The 16381-nt window shown below is 39.4% G+C and overlaps 1 protein-coding gene across 1 annotated transcript; it reads left to right on the plus strand.

Annotated features, from left to right (window-relative positions):
* Positions 1 to 5132: 5132 nt before the first annotated feature.
* mal2 (mal, T cell differentiation protein 2) lies at positions 5133 to 12087 on the plus strand. The gene is made up of 4 exons (XM_046043778.1): positions 5133 to 5411; positions 6772 to 6942; positions 9471 to 9665; positions 10770 to 12087. Exons 1-4 carry the CDS (start codon positions 5295 to 5297, stop codon positions 10839 to 10841), a joined length of 555 nt encoding a protein of 184 aa, XP_045899734.1. The 5' UTR covers positions 5133 to 5294; the 3' UTR covers positions 10842 to 12087.
* The last annotated feature ends 4294 nt before the right edge of the window (positions 12088 to 16381 follow it).

Genomic DNA, 16381 nt, shown 5'->3' on the forward strand with positions numbered 1-16381 from the left:
GAAATCGCCTGAAGCCCAGCACTGTGGAAAAATAAAAATGAATAAATGCTGTCTCTATTATCTAAAGTCACAAACCAAACAACACATTCACATCATAACCCTCTCGTTGTTTCCACGTTCCCTTTGACCCTATCATTGTATCATAAAGACAGACACCATATTAATAAGTTTATCATTTATGTATAGGCCTGACAAACATCATGAGTTTATTCAGTTCAAAGCTTCACTCACAAAAGCCATGGTGCCATTATAATCACTGCCTGTTTTACATTTATTGTCCACTAGATGACACAGTAGAGCAAATGAAGCACCATGAAGCTTCGGACCATGAGTGAATCAATTGTACGGAAAGCTTTAATGCTTCATGAAGCTTCATCTCGCCATCACTACATTTAAGTACTAGTCGAAAGAGTTGAAATCATGATTCGATAAATACAACATATACACAGTTAATTTCAAGTCATTTATTTTAGCTTATTGGATTTACCCAAGGTCATCCAAATGTTTGTATGTTTCATTCACCTGTTCTCATCCTCAAGCAGGGATCTGGGTCAAAGTGGCAAACAGAAAGTGGTGAAGTGTGGAGTAATTTATAGGGGGGCAAGACCTGGAATGGTCCAAGTGTGAGCCAGTACAGAGGGGTGTACTGGAGTACCTTAAGTTGCTGTTTTGAGAAGCTTTGTTCAGCATATAACATTTCAAGTCTAGCAAGAAATGTTTTGGACTGTTGAGGTAAGATAATGGTGTTTAATTGATTTCCAATTAACTTTGGTTTGTCTTGTAGGAGGGGCTTCTGGGATAAAGGAAGGAGGCAGATGCTCCTCCTGGCAGAATAGCTTTGGCCTGGAAGGGCACATGTGCTAGAGTGTGTGTGTGTGCACCAGGTTAAGAACTCCTGAGTCCATGGCTCCTCCTTCCACCATGGGGCTAAACATTAGTTATATAAAATGTGCAGCTGTAAATGACACTTACACTTCACCAAGTTCCACCAGACCCACGTGAAACTTCCCGGAGATCGCACAACTCAACGCACTTTCAACGTCAATTACCTTCAAACAGAGTTACACTTAATGTAAAACCTGTAACAGTTTTCGAGTAACAAAGTACAATATCACGGTATGACTTAATGCACGCTAGCATTACCATGAAATTTAGTACACAATGGTCGACGATTGCCGCCCAAAATCCCAGCACGCATTTCCAGTAGTGCCTAAATCACACCATCTTGTGAAAATATTGACAGGTGGTGCCATTTCATACACTTGTACATGAATATTTTACAAGATATGCATGCATTTACCTACTATTCTACACAATGAAGTCTCCACACCAATCCCTGGTACGTCCTTTGCACGTTAAACAAGAAGAAAGACCGTGATGCACTTGGCAGAACAACAACAATACTACTAAATGCTGCCGCCTTGTGACCAAACTCTGCCATCACATGTAAGGTTGTGGAAATCCACTTACAATCTACTTCACTTCTTTTTGTACCTGTTTTGATTGGATTGTTTTTGTATCTTTTATGAACTAAATTTATATACTTGTTTTAATATTTTTTTCTTTTATCCTTTGTATCTTTTAAATAATTTAAACTGTTACTCAACATCATTGTAAATAAGGGCTATATCCCTCAATGATTTTTTGAGTTTAAATAATGGTTATAATTCTCTGTGGGTTTGTCACTATGAGCTTCTTTCATGTAGACATAGGTATTGAATTAACTGTTACACTGTTAACATTAAAATCTTAATTCATGCAGCTAGAATATAAACATATTTATTAATAGAGCTTTAAAGTTTAGATTTCTGTACAGTTGAGCAGTGCCTTGTATTACTATTAAATGGATTGGCTTTAGAGAAACAAACTTGAAACAAGATGGCTGAAAGGTGGGGTATGTAATTTCCAGAGCCAGCACACCAGCTCCAGACAGTATACTCACAACTCTCCTACTGTAGCTAATATCACAACAACAGCATGTCTTGGCCACCAAAAAGTAAATGTCTGTGGGCAACTTATTTAACATTACCTGACACACAAATCATGGCTGGAATAGTGTTTGTTTGTATCTGGTGTCTGCTCCTTTGTGCTAGGATCAGATACAGACTTCATGAGGGTGGCATGAGGGCCCAGCATCCTTTAGTGGGATCTGTGTTCACAGCCCAGCACCATGCAGCTTGCTTGGCTTTTGCCAGAGAACAACAGAATTTGCAGGTACATCATTGGTGCCCTGTTCTCTTCACAGATGTCAGCAGTTTCACACTGAATACATGTGACAGACATGAAAGAGTTTGGAGACTCTGTGGTGAACGGTATGCTGCCGGCAAAATCATCCAGCATGACCGGTTTGGAGGTGGGTCAGTGATGGTCTGGGGAGGCATGTCCTTGGAAGGTTGCACAGACCTCCATGTGTTAGCCAACGGTACCCTGACTGCTGTTAGGTACCGGGATTAAATCCTCAGAGGCACTGTCAGATCTGCTGGTGCAATGGGCCCTGGGTTCCTCCTGGGGCAGGATAATGCCCGGTCTCATGTGGCCAGAGCATGTAGGCAGTTCCTGGATGACGAAGCAATTGATGCCATTGACTGGCCCTCACATTCCCCAGACTTAAATCTATTTGAGAGGCTCTGAGACGTTATGTGTCGGTGCATCCGATGCTGCCAAGTAGTACCACTGTTATGTTCATAGTAAGTGGATTCAAACGCGGACATAAGGCAGATGTCAGTTCAAAGGCAGGTTTATTCACACAAAGAGCTCAGACCAAAAACTATAGTGGCATTGGCAGCTGCCAGTGGCATTTCTGGTGGCAGCTTGAGATGCCATAGATTTTTGTGCTGCACGTGTTGGTGGTTGTGTCACTCCTGCCATTCACATTCAATGTTAAAGAACACCTTTGGTCACGTGATGATACCTGAGCCAGCTCTATTTGCTAAAGGAGGCTGTGAGATGTGGCTAAAAGCTCTGAAAAAGCAGGTAAATGGACCTTTGACTTTATTCTCTATTGTTTATTATGCTGCTTGCCATTAACAAGTGGCTTTAAGTGTACAACAACTGTGCTGTCCTTTCGGTGACTTTCAAATATGGAACAATACATTTCAAGCTGCTTAGCCCTACTCTTTGGTCCTGTATCACCTGCATGGTTATGTGGCAAGCTCTCAAGGCTATCTATTATCACTTAAAGGCTCCAACTCTGCACAAGCATTGATATACATAGGCCTCAAGAGGTTGGTTTTAATAGTAAGGCGGGCTGATAAAGTGACCTGGGACCTGGGACCTGGGAACCTGGGAAGACAGCAGAAGAGACTGTCGAGAGAGAGGAGCAGACCTAGTGATTATAACCATCAACCAGTCATAGCATAACCTGGATGGGCCTTTCTGACAAGGAGCAAGAAAACAATTGGAAGTGGGTAGATGGGACTGGCCTGGTGGGTAGAGGATTCTGGCAAAATGGGGAGCCCAATAATAATGATGGAAATGAGGACTGTGTGGAGGCCTTGCATAATGCAAGGGCATGGAATGACGTGTCTTGTTAGAGAACATTTTCATGGGTGTGTGAGGATTTAGGTCCTGCAGGCAGCCATTCAAGTTTCTCTTTCAGTTGATGTCATTCAGCCCCTCCCACCCCGTTGTACAGTGCACCACACATACTGATATTCATACACATTATCCTATTGCTTCGCAAATGTCCATTAAAAATGGCACTCAATAAATTTCCTTTAATCTTGACAACATAACAACATTTTCATTTATCAAGAATTCGAAGCGAAAGTACAGGTATAAGGCAAAATATTGTATCTTATGAATGTTTTCTGATTCTAAAATAACCAATAAAAACATGGACAAAAGAATAATGGATTAACTAATTTTATATCTCACAATGTCACTATTTAAATCTTGCAGAGTCAGAGGTGTGCTGCATTGAATGAAGCTTAAGAAAAAGAAATTCAGCTGTGAAAAAGACTTCCAATCTAGTAGCACATTTCTTGCACTTATCTTATATCACATGATAGGACACAGTGTCTTCTACAGGTTGTATCGATTCTGACTGCCACACTAAACTGAACTAAGCCCAGTGCACTTTAAGAGGTTATATCAACATTGGTTCACATAAACCAAGTACTAGCTAAACATTAACTGTGGCTTGCCGTAAGAAACTACTCTTACCAACTGATGTAACAACACAGCAATTTTACTTCACAGTTTGATTTAAAAATGCTCCAACACTTGATGTTTCAGTTCCATATTTTAGTGCTAACAGTGTAAATGCTGCTAAGTCGCTTTGGAAATCAGTTCTCCTCTCTTCTCAGCTCCTACCCTTAAACTAATATTTACTTTCCATACTTTTTTGCTCCTGCTCTAAAAACGTTGACCAGCACACACAAGATTGTTTCTTAGCAATCGTTTTTTTTTTTTTTTTCTAACAGTGTTAAATCAAGAGGGATCTAGTCTTGCCTCCAGCTATTTGCTTTCGCCTCTCACTAATGTTTCTGAGCTGTGGTGTCTGCTCACACAGAGGGAGCCAAGTGCTCCTCCAACAGAGTGACATTATGGGAGTAAGATTGTTGCCTTCAGTTGGTGTGGGAATTGTCAGAATTACAAGATGAGCACATACCTGTAGCCTAGGAATGATTGAAGAGTTGTCAAGAATTGACATTTGGGGTGTGGGGAGCATAAAAGCCATATAAAAACCAGAGGAGAAAAGGAGTGATCCATCTGTGTTTCATCACTGTAAACACACCCTGAAGCCTTTTACAACATAGCCAAGCCCACTTGATATAGCTTGCCTTACCAACGTCTGATGCAGACAGCAAAAGTGGTCTGCCAAAACCAAATGTATTAGCATGATATAACCATTAATAAACATGTAAATCAACACATAGGTTGTCTGGACTGACATGAGGAAAATGCATGTGGAATATGACCTTGAGAAAATCTAGGGCTAGCGTGTTTTACATGTGTGGGTTTAACTTAATCTATCTCATCTATAGTCACAATCCTACTTTCAGAATAAAACGACAACCTTCAGTTTTGGAGTAGGCCTACAAGTTGTCATTATATTTCTCACGCTGACGTGTTTACAAAACGGATATTTGGATCTAGGAGCTTCCACGAGGTCCACGAATGCAGCAAAGGTTTCCAGGGAGTGGCTCCTGCACCTGTCCGACCTGTTTCAGGGGGCACACATGACTCCAGCGGAATTCCACCCGTTGCTCCCGTCCTTTGTTTAACGGAGTTTCTCTTGGTGGGAGCCAGAGGAGAGGGGAGACAGAGAGAAGAGACAGGGAGATATAGAGATGTCCGAACCAGACACTAATCCCGCTGCCACCTCGTTCCCAGCGCCAACTATTTCTCTGCCTTTGGGACTGGAAGTATTGAGAACGTACTCAGGAGCCCTTGTATGTTTAGAAATAGTAAGTGCCGTTTTTTTAATAAGGTTATTAATGATGCTCAGCTGTGTGTTACATTAAATGTGTCAGTGACCTCCGTGGTGTTGTGGAATTCTGCAGAACCTGCACTTGATATTTCGTTATTAATAATTGATGGCATTTAGAAGCTGTAAGTTAGGCCTATAACGCGGTCTTTCCTCGGTGATGTGCGTACTGCTCACTGTTTAAACGTTGCCAACGCTGATCGTCACTGTGATTGCCTGAGGCTGGGTTTAACACTTACGTTTGACTGCCAAAGCAAAGGCAAATGTCGCCTAAAGCGCTGATCTGTGACCTATCAGATTCTGTGACTACACCCAAACGACGATGTTTTCCTAACCATAACCACTTTTGGAGCCTAAACCCAACCAAACTGCAACCGCTTCACATCGTTAACAAAGCCTCTGGCGCTTAACTTGCCATTTGAGCCACAGAATCTGATAGGTCACACATTTTGGTGTCACACCGCCACGACTGGCTGAGAGGATCAAAACACCTGTTTCTTATAGGCTACTAGACCAGTGCAGGCCTGTAAAATACCAAATCAGCACCAGCTCCTTCCATATCATAACCTTTCCTTGATGTTTGCAGAGTGTGAGCTTTACTTTCTGCCAGTTCTTTTACGTGGTATGTTATTTGACTATTTATCTATAGGCCTGTTTGCAGTTAAAAGGCCTGTAGATAAGCCTACAGATGGAAATGGAGTCATTTAAATGATGAATTGTGGCTTAAAGCCCTTTCCAACACATTATACCTTTACCTACAGTACACAGCTTATAAATAGCCTAGATGGTCCCATGTGAGGAACTTTCCATGGAATTATCTTTTCTTCAGTGTTTTAATTATTTGTGTTGCCTTCATGTTTGCCCCTTTGTCAAAAAAAAAAAAAGATATCAAAGATAACATTTGTTACTCTGACTTGCAGTTTGTCACCAAACAGCGTATTTCATCCGAATGGTCTGGCACCGACAAAATGTACATGCCGGTTGCCAGTGAGCTGTGGAGATAAAACATGTTGCTTTTGGTGGGAGACAAGATTGGTGTGAAAAGCAGCGTGTATTATAAGCAACACATTGAGATAAAGCAAATATTTCAATGTCATCATAAAATTCAGTGTTGATCAGTTACATTCATTCAGTGACAGTGGGCTGGTGACTCAGTTTATAGCACCACAGCTAGTGTGGGGACCGAGTGTGTCATAAATTGTTGGCAAGCCTGTAAGTATACAAAAGTGCCCACTGAAAGAAAATTTATGATTAAATGGACCCAAGCCGTCTTGAGCATTAAGGAGCTGCATTTCAGCATATAGAATGAATCACCAATATGAGTTTGTTTACATCCCCAGTTATTTGGGAGTCTAGTATGGATCCTGGTGGCTTCCTCCAATGTCCCCGTGCCTCTGCTGCAGGGCTGGGTGATGTTTGTCTCTGTCACCGCCTTCTTCCTCTCCTCCGCCTACCTCACACTCCTCATCACTGGCCTGGCTGAGCGCATCAACACGGACTGGAACTTCTTGGTAAGCTGTAGATAAATGAGCTGATCAGTCAGTCAGTCAGCCTACATATCTGTCCATCCAGCTATCTATACACAACTGTCTTGTCAGTCTATTTAGAGCTATTTAGCGAGCTGTGTCTGTCTAGGGTGGACATCTTAACCAGTATAGGAAGAGGTTTCCATTATAGGTATTTGACAAAAAAACGGTGTTTGTGTTTGTTTTGTGTTGAGATTTACTGGGTAATTAATTTACTGGTTAATCACATACATGTCAGCTGTGAAATAAAAAAACAAAACAAACAAAAGTTATGTTTACATTCAACACATTGTGTGTATCCTTGAGGTCTAACAAACCTGTCAAGTGCATTTCCTTCCTCATAAAAGATTTGCAAAGTAGTTTTTTTTTTTGTTTTTTTTTAGTATTTGACATTAGGTGTTGTCTACATTCATGTTTACTAGCTTACGGTGTTCTTCCCTGGTTCTTGTAGCGCATTGCAGCATATTGAGGCGTGTGACTGTCACCTGTAGATCAGTGAAATTGTGAAACTGTCTAACGCGTCACCCACATGCACCCACTTATTCAAAGATAAGCAGTTACACTTCCTCCCCATAAAATGACTCAGCATGAACGAAGTGCCAGTGTAGACCACAGCCAAGTTGGTACTTTGACGCATGTATTTGTTGTTTTAAATGTTTCTAGCAGCAATTTAGACAGGAATGGTAACTTGAATTGTTTGAAGCTTCTGAAGTCAGTTTTCAGAAGTTAGTTAATTAATTGATTACCCAATCAAGAAAGAAAATGAATCAACAACCATTTTTTCAAGCAAATGGTGGTGTTGGTTTCCTTGTCTTACATTACAGAAAACTGATTCTCTTTGGGTTCTGGATTGTTGGTTGGTCAAGACGTTTAATGATCTTGGGCTTTTGGGAAATTGAGATGGTTGTTTTTTACTGTTCTCTGTACAGTATATAGCTTAGCTGTTAACCTATTGAGCGTAGCCTTCTTGTCACATGTGCTAAATGTAATGAGTTTAGGCTATAGGCAATCGCCCTGCTTAAGAATTATTCAATAATGTATCCTAGCATCTACATGTAGTTGTGGAGTATAGTATATTCTATATATTAACATATGTAAATAACATTAAATCACTTTTACAAGACAGTGTCTTTGCTTTGGAGAGGGTTTTTAATGACTATGACACGCATATTATATATCTATAAAATAAGGGGGGAAAGTGAGAACCTGTGCCATGTTCTTGTGTTATGTCATTGTAGCGGACTCTGTGTTAAGTCTGGGCTCTCAGACACAGCCAGCCTTGCCTCAGTCTCCAGGCTCTGCTCCCAAGAGTAGCCAGGCGTGTGGGGTTGTTTGTTTTCGGCCGAACAATGAGTGACATGGATGATGAGCTCACACCAAAACGCAACAAAGGCCCGCCTGTAGTATCGCCAGGCTCACAGAGTTGACAACACAAACTCTCATTAACCTTCTTTACTCTCTGACCCACCCTCTCTCTCTTGTCTCTGTCTCTCTCCCTCTGTATCTTTAACCCCTCTCTCTGTGTGTCTTTCCTTCTATTTTCATTCTTAATATGATGGTTTCCAAATCAAATAAACCATTTCACTCATGTTTGGTTTTTAATTCTCACCCGTGTTTTTATTTGCCATGTTTGTTGTATCTACCATATTGTGCTTTACAATTAATGTAAAAGATTTATGATTTGACAGAAAGCCTGGTTTGTTCTGTGAATTCTTAAAGGGGCAGTGGTGCGGTTTAAGATGTGCTTGTACGCGTGCTCGCTTGAACTCATGAGCAAGCATAATCTGAAACACAACCGCTTTCATACAGAGATCTCACAATAATCTAGCTGTGGCTTTTCTTCAGACATGGTCAGGCAGTGTGACAGCGGCTATAGACAGACAGGGAGACAGATTCACAACGATAACGATATTATATTTTACACCGGATAAAGCTAGTAACTGCTCAGCAATAGCCGGCAAGCTAACGTGACTCTCTTGGCCTGACAGGCTTCAGAACATAAACCTTTAATGTTGTTATTTATCCTTACGTGGAGTTTATGTTGGAGTTTGTGTTGGAGCCTGTGTTGTGCTGGGGGCCGGTTGTATGATGGTGTTAGTGGACTGCATTTCGTTAGCTGCGGTGTTGTCGTCGCCGTAGTCAAAGATAGGCTCAGGAGCGTGCACAGGGCTACATCCCGACCCGGTGCTTTCGCATTAAAAGCAAAATAGTGGCTGTTCCAAGCAACAGAGAAAACAGGCGTGTGCTTCATTTTTAAGTGAGATTAGATGGAGCCTTTTGACAATAAGGCAGTAAAATTTTATTTATAAGGGATTTCATTTAAAAACTACAGCCCCTTTAAGTACAGCAAGCTGCACTGGCCATTCTTTGTTCCCCGCCGGACAATATCTCCCACACTTGTGGAATCTTACAGTTGTTCACCAAGTTTTTGTTCATGTCTTTAGTTGTTTACACGTGAAACCTGACACTTTATTCATATTTATTTCTAATGCGCTCTATCTTCTTTTTCTCAGGATGTGTTTTACCATTTCCTGGCTTTGCTTTTCTACTTTGCTGCCTTCGTGTTGGAGGCAGCGACTACAGCAGCTAATGGAGGAGCCCACTTAAAGCCAATGGCTAATGGCACTGTCCTGTGTATAACCTACCCTCGGGGCAATATATTCACAGTCCTGAATGACAGGCAATACAGTATTAATGTGGCAGCCACGGTGAGTAATGAAGATTTTTTCAATTGAAGTCTGTGATAATGTGTTCAGTGCATGCACAATATGTACATTTTTATTGATATTACCACAAGATGAATGTAATTGTCATATTACAACAAGGTTGTAAAATAAAAATGCTTTTACTTTACAATGCACTCAAGAGTTCTATCTGAATGAAAATAGCCTAATGTCAAACTCCTTTGTTGACTGTAGGTGGGGGAGTTGCTGGAGGTGCCTTAGAAAGATTGTTGCAATAAAATTGAGTCTATCCAAAGTAATGGGTAATATGAAAGGTTCATTCATTATAATCATTATAATGATGTAATCATCAAAGGAAAACTTCATCTGACATCCGCCCTGTTCCTCTTTCAGGCTCTCAATAAGGGCTGTCAGAGAAACACCTCAGTTGACGCATTTGCATGTACAAAGTAACCTCCCTGCACACTGAACTTTGCCGCTGATATGGTTTGAGTTAAATTTTTTGTGCGCCCTTTTTGATAACGTGAAGGGGTGTCATAAATAAACAGAATATTGTGTATGCCGGCCGTGTCCTGCTATCACCTAGAGCTGTCAAGCCATGAAACAGTAAGAGAAAAAAGCAACTGCCTGCTAGCCTCTTTGACAGAAATACAGTAGGTTATGTGAGGTAAGGTCTTATTTTATGCTGACAAAATGTACCCAAACTCTTGTTTTGGCCCAAATGTGTAACTCGAGAAACGCTTGTAAAAGGCAGGTTTTCTGTTCTGGGTTTTCATATTCTTCTGTATGTCAATGAACAGGCCATTTTGTACATTTTATACTCTTCGATAATCGATCACTAATACTTTTACCCAATTATGCAAAAATACTAAAACATTTATTGTTTGTTTGTTTTTTTGTTTAATGTGTTGTTTCTTAGCTGCTGATTAGAATAAGAAAGACATCTTGAGATAAGCCTGTTATTTTTTTTAGACTCAACGAGTAATTGCTTTGAAATGAAAACATTGATAGATTAATAATTACAATTAAAGTAGGTAATGAATCAAGATAGTTGCAGTGTGGCGATAAAGGTTTTTTTCTGACCCAGTGTTCTTTTTTGTTTTCTCTGCTTTTGTCTTTTTGTCCCAGATATTTGCATTTGTGGTGACACTCTGCTACGGCTGCAGCATGGTGATGGGCTTCAAGAGGTGGAGGGTGTAACCGGGACATCCAGCACACACTAGTTTTGTAACTGCTTCACAACGTCAGCTTGTATTAAAACATCAGTCACAGCCCCAAAGAGAGCACTGCTATTCAGTTTATTTGTTATTATCAAAGACATAGACATGGACGACTTCATTTCTGCTTCAGTCACAAAACATTTCTCCAGATATGGGAATCCCTCCTCTGAGATATAGAAAGGACTGGTTTCAGGTAGGTTTAGTCTTGGATGTTAAAGGTACTTTGAGGAATGGCATATAGACTAGCTAAGTTGTTCAGTTAGCACCATATCAGTCTGATTCTTTTGGTCAATGATTTCACTGTCATGCAGCTTTCCTTAACTTCTCCAGCAAACATCTACCTGGTAAGTTAGGGAAAGTCGTGAGGGGGCGTTGAGTATGATACAACATTTTGAGGCTATACAGGGTCATTTAGCGTGACGCCAGTAGTGCACTTTGTTAATCATACAATTATAGCCCCATTTGCCGAGTCACATCGTCATTGGAGGGATTATTTCCCATTTTAAATTCCATAGAAATGTGCCTATGTATGCTGCTAATAGGTTGTGCACAACAGAACATGAATGTGAAGGCGTGACTTATTTGAAAGACCAAGGCAACGTGACTGTTTTCATTGTCCTTGCGGTTACCTTGGTGCTAAGGAGCTGTAATCACCCTCTAGATTGAATGCAACTGTCATTACATTTTTATGTGACCACTATTTAAAATGTGTGATTGATCTGATATTGAAATGGAAATCCTAATTTCATGTTGCAAGAACTTTTTGTCAACTTTTCTCAGTAGATCTGACATGTTTTCCACAGAATTGTAGCTACTGTACATTCCCCGTCATTTTTTGTTACTTAATAATATTTGTTTAAACTTTCTGAGGGCGGCAATGTGGCTAACTCTAGTGAAGTATCATTTGACCGAGGTCTGGGTTAAACAAATCTGTCATTAAGATGAGTTCTTTTACAAACTAATCATTTAATCTGATTTTCAATAAGCTACTGTAGTTAACTACTATAAAGTGATTTTTATCTACTAATAGATCATTTAAGTATGTACTGTAAGTGTATTTTTCTGTTTAACTATTGTAACCATGTTGATGCATCATAAAAGTGCCCAAATTAATAACAATCTTACCTGCTAGATGATTTATTAGTTTTATTTACCTACTGTACACTTTTGTTCACTTGTTGTTGCAATGGACTATTAAAATCTATTTTTAATCATTGATTGAAGAATTTTTGTTTCTGACGCCTGCTGTTTTTGACATTTTAAATGCATTTTAGAACTATATAATTGAGGGTTTTGAAGAAGCCCCTGTCTTTGCATCATTACAGGGTGCACTGTTGTCTGCCCCTGTGTCTTTTTTGATGCTACCACTAAGAGTCGCCAAAGGACAAGTCAGAAAATGCCAAGTCCTACACATGGAGGCTTTGTGTTCAGGAAAATATACTGGCTTCAAACCATGTCTAAGACAAAATTCCTCAGATTGCACAATTCAAAGACCAAGTGGACAATTAGCACATACAAATGGAAAAACTGTCCATTCTGTGCATAGGCCTATATTTAATTTTTACTTAACACAAAGTAGAACAACTTAATAATTCATAGTGCACTGTAAGATTGCTTTAGTTTTTAGTAATAATTTACTGTTGAGAAGTCTGTAAGGCTGATATGGCTACCTTTGACAGAAAGGTCAGTGTGCTAGTAATATTTAAAAATTATGTTTTATAACTGCCCTTATGCACTACAGATGTGGTCTTTATAGAAACCATTGTTACCATAATGGGTCTTTTATGCTGCTTTAATTGTTAATCATATAACATCACATTCCATTTAATAAACCTGCTGAAGTGATTTTATGTTGTCGTTTAATTTCAGCCACAAGTTGACTCCCGTTATCTACAGCAGCTTAACCTTTCCATGTGTGCCCGATGTTTCAATAGCAAAACTTTTGGAGGCGCTTTACAATACTATACCCGCTAAACACTTAGGAAGCCAGACAAAATTCATAGAAGAAAATAATCTGTTCAATACTTTACCGATGTTTTCGAGCTGTTCAAGTTCGGTATGAAAACATCAAGCAACTCATGAACGCGCTTTACTTCTCTTGCGCTCGTCCACTCACTGCTCACCTCTGCATCTTCCATCATCACGGAGTCAAGTTTACAGAATGACACCGGAAGTAATCGCGGGTCTTCCTTCACAATAAAAATAACACGTTCAATGCAAAAAAAAATCTTTCAGTTTTACATCGAGCTATGAGCGGAACCTCCTTTTTATGTTTAATTTATGTGGCGTTTAACTGATGTACACACTTTTATTTATGTATTGTGTTATTATTGTAATGTTTTTTTTAATTTACGACTACCCCCTCAAAGGATCTTTCTAAGATGCATAAGCTATGTGTTACTATCATCAGCAAAATGCTAATTTCCAAGCACACAAGTGAAATTCCTATGGTGGGGAAGAAGTACTCAGATCTTTTACTCAAGTAAAAGTACCAATACAGCCCTAAAAACAATCCATTACAAGTCAAAGTCCTTTAATCAAAATATCGCTTGAGTAGAGGTAAAAAAGTATTAGCAGCAATATATAGCCTACATAACATACCAAAAGTAAAAGAATTTATGCAGAGATTTAAGAATAATATACATCGTATTATTGGATTATAATTATTGATGCACTGTGTAAGCCCTACATCTGTTTACTGTTGCAGTTCGAAGATCGAGCTAATGTTAACGCATTTACTGTATATGATTCAAGATTCAAGAAGTTTATTGTCACTTCTATACATTGAAAATCTTACTTTGCAAGTCTCCCTTAAAAATAAAACATGTAATTATATTGATACAAAAAGAAATGAAAAAAATAAATACAATAAACAATAAACATTAATATATACAGCAAAGTAGGTTAAGTGGAGAGGCTCTGTGCAGTGTGCTGGGCAAAAGTCAATAGGAGTGATGGAGAGTGGGGGAGGTAATGTTGGATTTATTGTTCAAGAGTCTGATCGCCCGTGGCTAAAAGCTGTTTGATAGTCTTGCCCTCGATTTTACACTCCTGTAGTGTCTCCCTGACGGCAGAAGTGTGAAGAGACTGTGTTGTGGGTGTGTAGCCTACTGTCTTTGATGATGTTGTGGGCCCTTCTGATCACCCTTGTGGTGTAAATGTCCTGGACTGATGGGAAGGCTGCAAGGCAGCCTAATCTATAATAATGCATCATAATTTATTACTTGATTATATTAAGTATTTATAATGATAATCTGCAAAGTAACTAGTAGGCCTAAAGGCCCATTTATACACCTGGGTCTACGAGCGTACCTACGCCATAGGCTACGCACTGGGATGACTTTTGCCGGCCGAGCAGGCTAACTTCTGGTTTAGAGTTCTGCTAACGTAAATGAGGGTAAAATTGTATACATGCGGCTGGTGTAGCCTTTTCAAATGTTACCGACCAAGTGGATCACATTCTGATAGCGAAACAAGTCATTTCGCTCGGGTTGCGATGGTCAAATATATTGATTCACTGTGTTACAGCCACCGTTTTGGCCGCTAGTAAATGTTACTTCAAAGCGCGGGGTACTTCCGGTCGACTCGGAGGCATTGCGAGGCTACCCAGCCGACCAATCACAGAGCTTACGGTCCGCGTCAACTCGACGTGTAGTTACATTTTTGAGGAGGTGCACGTCAGGCGACGGCGTAGCCTCTGCGTAGCCCCGTAGCCTACACCGTCGATTTGACGCAGTATTATAAATTGCACTTAAGTAATATTATTAAATAGGCCTACATGGAGTAAAAAGTATAATATCTCCTTCTGAAACATAGTGGAGTAGTATAAATACTTGGATCACTTTAGTGAATTATACAGAAATATTACAAACATTACATCAGTACAAGATATTCACGAAATGGAAAACTCTGGAGGCGGTGATAAAAAACAACCAAAACCCTCTAGATTACCCTGTAACAGAACAAGAATTAACAGAAGTCATCCAGTCCCTGAAAGGAAAAAAGGTTTGTGGTATTGATGGAATCCTCAACGAAATGATCAAATACTCAGGCCATAAAATCAGATTGGCTATACTAATACTATTCTAGCAACTGGAACTTTTCCAGATATCTGGAACAAAGGTTTAATAACCCCAATTCATAAATCCAGAGATAAATATGACCCAAATAACTACAGAGGAATATGTGTATCCAGTAACCTGGGAAAAATATTCTGCAACATCATTAATAAACGACTTGTCAACTTTGTTGATAACCACAATATTCTGCATAAATGCCACATTGTTTTTTTGCCAAATTGCCGCACAACTGACAGTAAACACAGCAAAGACTAAAATAATGATCTTTCAGAAACAATACAGAAATCAGGTTACACACGATTTCTATTTAGACACCATTAAATTACAACACACAAAAAACTACACTTACCTTGGCCTCAACATTACATACACAGGGAACTTCAACATGGCTGTGAAAGATCTGAGGGACAAAGCATGGAGAGCTTTCTGTGCAATAAAAAGAAACATTAAAATATATATTCCAATTGAAATCTGGCTTAAAATTTTCCAATTTGTACTAGAACCAATAATTCTATATGGTAGTGAAATCTGGGGGCCAAAACTTAATAATGAATTTGACAAATGGGACAAAACAATCATAGAATCTTTCCATACTGAGTTCTGTAAGAGCATCCTGCAGGTGCAGAGAAAGACACCAAATAACCTGTGCAGAGCAGAGCTCGGCCAATACCCCCTCCTACTAAAAATACAGAAAAGATCACTTAAATTTTACAATCACTTAAAATCAGTTAACCCCCAGACATATCATCACAAAGCCCTAACATACCAGGAGCTGAAACCAGAGAAGAGTCCCCTCAGCCAGCTGGTCCTGAGGCTCTCTGCGATAACAAGTCCCCAACAGCCTCAGGACAGCAATACCAACTCAAGCAGACCAAACCAATCTATCAGCAAGCAGAAAGAAAAATATATTGAATACTGGAAAGAAACGACCAAAACACAAAGTAAATTACAATGTTATCTGACCCTAAAAAGAATTCACACTGGCAAAGAGTACAATAAAATGTCCCAAACTAAGAAAAATTTTGACAACATACAGACTGAGTGAACACAGCCTGTATTATTTATTTTTAATATTTTTTTTTAACACACACACACACACACACACACACACACACACAAACACTTACTGTTTTGTTTATTTATTTCTTTGTAATATATTTATATTTTTTAACACACACGCTTACTGTTTCACAAACACAAGTAATTAAAGCGTAAAGTAATCAAAGCGTATGTGTGTTTACATACGCTTTGATTACTTTACGCTTTAATTACTTGTTTAATGAAATGTATGTTGTATGTATGATGCTTTGGCAATATTGTTGTTACACATTCATGCCAATAAAGCTAATTTGAATTGAATTGAATTGTATAGAAAGTAGCATAAAATAAACACAGTCAGGTAAAGTGCCTGTAACTTGTAATTAAGTACAATAGTTGACTA

The sequence above is a fragment of the Micropterus dolomieu genome, linkage group LG03 (genome assembly GCF_021292245.1).
Source record: "Micropterus dolomieu isolate WLL.071019.BEF.003 ecotype Adirondacks linkage group LG03, ASM2129224v1, whole genome shotgun sequence".
Taxonomy (NCBI): Eukaryota; Metazoa; Chordata; class Actinopteri; order Centrarchiformes; family Centrarchidae; genus Micropterus; species Micropterus dolomieu.

Coding starts and splice junctions, on each gene's coding strand:
- mal2 (XM_046043778.1), top strand. CDS start 5,295: ATGTCCGAACCAGACACTAATCCCGCTGCCACCTCGTTCCCAGCGCCA. Junction 6,943..9,470: donor ACACGGACTGGAACTTCTTG/GTAAGCTGTAGA, acceptor TCTTTTTCTCAG/GATGTGTTTTACCATTTCCT. Junction 9,666..10,769: donor GTATTAATGTGGCAGCCACG/GTGAGTAATGAA, acceptor TTTTTGTCCCAG/ATATTTGCATTTGTGGTGAC.